We start from the raw sequence: 6,732 nt of genomic DNA, 5'->3' as shown, positions 1-6,732 counted from the left end.
GCACCACTGAACCCACTGTTGCCATGGAACTGTTGCCAGGGAAAACAACCAACCAGATGTTTGAGGCTACATGCTAATTCCACACATAAGTCTAAAAAAGGTTTGAAAAGAATATACATAAAAGTTGCAGTATCATCAGAAAGTGTTTGCACAAAAAACTCAGACTTTAGTTCCATGCTAAGTATATGGTGGTGTTGCATTTAAGATGACCTGTGTCACATTCCTCAGCAACATACTCCTAGATACTCTCACGTAGTAAAATAAAAACACTGTGCAGGCGAGACGCTGGCAGCCAAACAGAGGTTGTCACCACCAATAAAAACACACTGACAGCTCAGAAACAGAGCATGCAAATGAGGCAGCGTATTCCCAAAGAAGAAAGCGATGACATGAGATAATAATGATGCTGTAAAATGTGCCACAGCCAGAGACAAAAGTCTAGCTGGCCACACCTCTGTCTTCAGGAGTATAAACCGCTTTATTCTAGTCCATCTTTAAAAAACACAGATTACATAAGAGCAGACCTCCATGTATTCCTGGGCCTCTAAAGTACCTGAAAAGTATGTGTGCAGTCGTTGTGGCGAGGCAGTATAGTTTGGCTCGGTGTAAGTTTGACAGGAAAACACACAGATCTCTCAGATACACTCTTACGTACACAACTTTACTGCAAAATGTCCGACAAGCTAAGCGCTGATGTATCATAGCAATGCGGAAAGAAAACTTCCCTAACCTACTCAAGAATTAGCAATGGATCTATGGACTATGACTCAACTGTATCATCAATATATCTCTAGAAGATTCACTTTTTAATGAAATAACTACACCATTTAAAAATGTTAATAATAGGTAATCATCCTTGACATTGATCAAGAAAAAATGCCAAATATTTTCTCATGTGAGAATTTGCTTCTTTTGTCAGTTTAACATCACTGTAACTTGAATAACTTGCGTTTTGGATTGTTTGTCAGACAAAACAAGACATTTGTGAAAGTGATGCTCATTTAGATGTACTTTCTGACATTTTATAGACTGAATGATTAGTCAAATTCATTCACCAGATTAATTGAAAAAGAGAACAATCATTTGTTTCAGCCCCAGCTTCTCTCTCTGATGTGTTACCATTAGCGTAAAATTTGATACTTGCATATTTCGTAATTGCATATTTCTCGCCCTAAAATGTTTTCACAAATTGTTTCCTGCTTCATAACAGACCAAGCCGCCCCAACTTGTATGTGTTGCTTAGCGTTATCCATTGCTCTGATTGGTTTTAGGTCTACAGCAGTCACATGCATGCAGAGGCATTTAGGTCTGCACCGCTGATAACGCTCCTTGGAAATCCGAAATGAACTAAAGAGGTTTGAGACTAACACGCATTTGCGAATAAGTCTGGCTAGTTGTGACCTGTGGTGAAGTATAAGTTAAAAATAAAATTCCCTCTGAAATGTAGTGGAGTAGAAGAAGAACAAGTACAAGTAGGCCTACCTCAAATGTGTACTTGAGTAAATGTTTTTATTTCTATTCACTGCATTAGAAGAATAAACTGGGGCTAGTTCCATACACACCTCTACATCAGGTACAGTAGAACAGTTCTTCTACCTGATGCTGAAAGATGTACTCAATTCATGTGCTTAAGTATGAAATAGTAACAGGAGCATTTAAAAAAGATCTTCGTTGCAAGCAACTGAATTACTATGGGTCATTTTGCAAGAAAGAAAAAGCTCTCCAGATACTCTTGATTACCCAGGAAGCATCATTTCTGTAGTGTAGGTGTTTTGCAGGTGAAAGCTCATTTAAGGTTGGGGTAAGACCTGGGCTAAACGCCTGTGGGTATCAGGGAAATACAGCCCCAGAAATGTGGTTTAAAAACAGCGGTTATTTGTAACCAAGACTTGTACAACACTTTTACTTTCAATCCAAATCAAACCCAGTTTTAATGTAAAGCGCCCCTCCCTAGATGTCTTTTGATGATCCTAGATTCGTTTTTTCTCCGAAATTACATCATCTCCACACAGGGATTCAGTGTTATCCTGGACAAAACCTTCAGGGAGGGTAGATGCCTGTTGTCATGGAGGCTTGAACCCAGGTCAACCACTTACAGCAAACTTCCCCTGCTCACAATACACCGTCCTCCCCACCCAGAAGGTCCACACAATGAATTCACACTAATCCCATCTTTTGTGGTTCTCCCATGTCTGTGTGACTGTAGCCTATGCCTCATGTCTCCACCATCTTTACTTAACTGCTTTTGATGTGCATTCACAGGCCAGGAAAAGAATAATATATATTTAAGAAATATTCCTTTGTTGCACACAAGCTCTATATAAAAATGCTTAGAAATGCAGGACAAGGGAGCCGTGAGCACTACCTGATGCTATCACAGATGCTTTTAATCATCTTTTGTTATGATCACTGTACCATCACACTGACAATGCTTGAAGCAGCTCTACACTTTGTGCTCCGTGGAGAATAAAGGCTTGGAAAATAAACAGTAACATAAAACATTAAGCAAGCATCAACAACAGACTCACAGAACATGCGTGCAGACATCTCTAGTATTATTAACAACAGTTGGACAGACAAAAGAGAAGCCAGACGAAAATAACACTTGTCCTCAGATAGTTCCAGACAGCTTTCACAATCCCATCACACTAAAACTCCGAAAAGTCGTTCAGATGCCCACAGCGAATATAGCTCTTCAAATCAAGTTTACTTCAGACACAGAAAGATAAAGAGATTGTAGTGCACCATCACGTCTATTAATCAGTGTATAATAAAGAATTAGTTAAAACTGATGAATGCAATCGATAGAAACCACATAAAGAGCTCTTACCGCTTCAACCTCAGGTTATGTTGCTGCTTTGTCGCTTTTATATTCCTTTCTTCTCATGATGAATCGCGCGTCTCGCAGACACAAATCTCGACCTCACTTCCATGTGCTCGCGACCAGGGCCACGCGCTCAGGGGAGCGCTCGGGATGCGGCGCGTGACGTCACGGCGAGACTGGAAAACCGGTCGAAAAATCGGCACATCATAAACAATAAACAACACAGTTATGATTACGACATAATGCAGAGACTTAACTATTTGTGGTACTTCACTGCCACTGGGATGTTGATTAAAGTTGTTTCTATTTGCTATTATTTATACATTTACTTTTATATTCACACAAAGACAGTCTACACTTGATAGGCCTAGTTTATTGTCCAAAAGCACACACATGGACTGATTTAAATCTAATCTCAGTCATTAAATTAAAGGATTATTGGATCACAATCCCGATCATCTTCATTGCCCAAGTATGTATAACCATACAAGGAACTTGGAAGTAGCTTTCAGTGTACTTACATGCAGCTCCAAGAAACATTTTCAGGAGGACAATCCTGTAGGAAGTTAAGTCTATGTGCATCAATTGATGTTTTTAAAGGTTACTGGTTCATTTTAAAAGAAAAACATCTAATTCAGATACCTGAATTCTGGATGTTGTCCACGTAACATGTGGCATCACACTTTTTGGTGGAATGTGTTCACTTTAGCATCAGTAATACTGGAATATCTTCAATAAAAAGCATTCATTTGGGTTAAAATGTGCCATAGCACTAGTTTTAATGATTCTATGCATACATCCTGAGACTATGGTCAGAGTTTACTCTCTTCATGACCATGTACTATAGCGTCAAAATAGAAATCCACTTTTAAGTGAAAGTATGAGTCATTTCTACCTTTAATGTACTTGAAATGTTACCGTAAATAAGAGGGAGAGGACTGACACCTAAACATGAGCATCGCAGTCCACATCTGAGTCACTTTATTCAAATCATGCAATGTCTGCGTCTTGTCTCCTTCTGATGAACCCCCTCTACTGCAACACGTACCCCCAGCGCATATTGTTTATCTGTGATGAAATGTGTGATGCATTTGTTTGCACTGCAAGAACAAGGACACAAATTCAAGAAGAAACATTTTTTTATATTTCAAAAAGAGTCTAGGAACATAATGGAAAAAACACAGTCTGAACATCCAGACAATTGAGATCCAAAAATACATTTTCTTAGGAAATATTAATTATATACAAAACATAAAAATGTATATTTTTTCAACAGGGCAGTCCCATTTTTTTTAGTATTTTCTTAATAAAAATAAACTTTTAAATATTTAATCCACCCATAACTTCTATTGAGGCAGTTTTAACATTGAAATCAAACAAGATTTCAAACAACTTAATCCATTTTGCATTTGCATGCAACGACAACTGTACACCAAGTCTTGAACTTGCATAAAAAACAAAAGGCCAAAAAGTCTATGAAGATTCAAACTTTAAGCACGAGAGCTCTCCAGCTGTGCGAGTCTCTGCTTCAAAAGTTCACTTTTCCTCCTCAGCTGTTCTTTGACTGAGAGAAGTCTCTGTTCGTCTGACTGCATGCTGTAAATGCACTCTGTAGCCTTCTTCAGGATCACCACTTTGGCTGCCTTTTCGTTGTTGGCCACTTCGGGGATCTCATCCCGCAGGGCGAAGAAGCTCAACTTGAGCTCATTCCTCCTCTGGCGCTCCAGAACGTTGTGAGTCCTTCTCTTGTCATAGTCCTCCGTATCCGACGTCCGTGGGCTTGAACACTTGCGGTTGGTGCTGATCTGTTTGAGGACCCTGCTATGACCGCCACCTCCACTGCTGCTGCTGCTGCTGCTGGTGGTGGTGGTGGTGGTCTCCAGCTTCAGCCTCTTGACAGCCGGCTGCTCGTGCCTCATGGATGGATGGGCGGCGTAATTGTGCTGGTGGGTGGAGACGTGGCACCTCTTCAGCACGAGTGGGCTGGGGTGCCTGGTCTCTGCTGGGCTGGTATCGCAACGCTTTACCGCCTGCCTCTTCTCCACTGTGACCACGTCGATCTCCTCCTCTTCCTCCTGGTCCTCCTCCTCCTCCTCCTCCTCCTCATCGTCGTCGTCTTCATCATCATCATCATCATCTCCATCCTCATCTTCTGCAACACAAAAATTATAAAAAAATGATTTAGCATTAAGATTACAATTCGTTCTCACTACATGCTGGCAGAGAGAAGGGAAGGGGTATGATCTGTCCTTCCAAATCAGATGATGGCTTATTCTACAACATATCTATCTCCTGCCTGGAAATCTGACAGCAAATCACAATCATTTAAACAGAGTTGGCAAGGTTTTAGTCTAAACAGTGGTTACAAACTTCTCACACACTCAGCAGAGGGATATTCCTAATTGCACAGAGGGGTGTGACTGCATATGCACAGCTTACCTGAGTCACTACAGCTGCTGCTACTGCTGCCACTGTTTGGTGGCGTGTCCAGTCCCAAATCCTTACTAGGCTGCGTCCCTGAGCTCTGCTTGGGCGTTTCTGCTATCGGGTACGGGAAAACCACAGATGGATCAATGCACTCCGAAGCGGATGTGTTCAGGTCTTGCAGGTAGCTGCTGTTCCTCCATGCAGCTGCACCGGCGGACTCCGCGCAGTCACCGGCCGCACACTCCTTCCTAGCAGCGTGCAGGGAGGCGAGCCGCTCGGAGACCACCTTTTCCAGCTTGGCCGCCGCGGAGAAGCCGCTCCACATGCAGTCCTGGATGATGATGGACTTGAGGAAGTTCTGGGAGTAGTCTGCGTCGCAGATGATGCTCTGGTTGACCACGTCGTCCCCCAAGAACTCGGTCACCATCTCCAGCTGATCCGCCGTCGAGGGGAAGAGGCTTGACAGGGACGGCCGGCGGCTAGGGGAAAGTGGAGGGGTCGGGAGCAGTTCAAATTTCTTCCAGATGTCCTCGCTCGGTGCCGGAGGCTGAAGCTGTTGAGGGTAGAAATCCTCCTCTTCGTTGTCATAGTAGAAATACGGTTGAAGAGAGTCGTAGTCGTAGTCATAGTTTTTACTCGTCAAACTTGAATTCAGCGGCATTTTGGTTGTCTGTTTTCCTTATTGTGAAGCTGGTTGAAAGAATGTTTTAATGAGAAGTTGATTTAATTCAAAAAAAAGGTCTGCAGGTTCAAAGCAGCTGCTTGGCAATGATCCTGATCTGCAACGTTAAGTGCAAGCAACATCACATGGGTCACTCCAAAACATCGACTGTCTTCTACATGCACCAGTGCTGCAGCAGCAGGTGCTTAACTGGGAAACTGATAGTAAATTAAGTGCAAGATTGGATCCCCCACCTTCACTTAAATGCTACTGACGATAAACTTGCATATATTTGACTAAACTGTCGTTGGAAGGGGACGTGCAAGCATCCAGAAACCAACTCCCATCCCTTAGCGTTAACGTTACCTTTTAGATTTTAAACTGTCGGCGGAAGAAGACGAGGGGAAATCGACCCAAAAGGCGCAAAAAAAGGGCAGGAAAGTTAATCCAATACGAAAGTAACATTAAATCCTTGGAATCCTTCGTTTTCAGTGGGGCTGTGTGAAGCATGCATGGGGAATTGAAGGGCTGCAAAAGCGACGCACAGCCTGTCATCAGCAGCGTAGAATCACAGCTGAGAGCTTCGCCGGCTGCAATAAAAACAGGCGCAGCACTCCCCCCCGTCTCCACTTCTATATCCTTCCGCTCGTTTTTCCCGCGAAACACTTGCCGGCATTGAATATCTCACACACCTCAAATTAGTTTTCGGCTTTTATCACCGGAAATAATCCACACAAAACACAGAGGATGATTTAAACTCGAAACACGTGGTTTCATTTGTATATTTAGTCACTAGATTATGTATTTTCTCTTCACGTTA

At 42.5% G+C, this 6,732-nt stretch overlaps 1 protein-coding gene across 2 annotated transcripts; it reads right to left on the bottom strand.

Moving 5' to 3' along the window:
* Positions 1-4,168: 4,168 nt before the first annotated feature.
* Positions 4,169-6,526, bottom strand: myca (MYC proto-oncogene, bHLH transcription factor a). Of its 2 annotated transcripts, none has more exons than XM_034862368.1 (3): positions 6,279-6,526; positions 5,264-5,941; positions 4,169-4,973 (listed from the first exon to the last, which is right to left on the bottom strand). In XM_034862368.1, the coding sequence occupies exons 2-3, from the start codon at positions 5,910-5,912 to the stop codon at positions 4,315-4,317; spliced, it is 1,308 nt and encodes a 435-aa protein (XP_034718259.1). In that variant the 5' UTR covers positions 5,913-5,941; positions 6,279-6,526; the 3' UTR covers positions 4,169-4,314. The 2 variants fall into 2 exon arrangements, with proteins under 2 accessions (XP_034718259.1, XP_034718258.1); XM_034862367.1 differs by having other exon boundaries at positions 4,169-4,976; positions 6,279-6,520.
* Positions 6,527-6,732: the final 206 nt, after the last annotated feature.

Source organism: Etheostoma cragini, chromosome 22, assembly GCF_013103735.1.
Source record: "Etheostoma cragini isolate CJK2018 chromosome 22, CSU_Ecrag_1.0, whole genome shotgun sequence".
Taxonomy (NCBI): domain Eukaryota; kingdom Metazoa; phylum Chordata; class Actinopteri; order Perciformes; family Percidae; genus Etheostoma; species Etheostoma cragini.
This window is presented reverse-complemented; position numbering and strand designations above follow the sequence as displayed.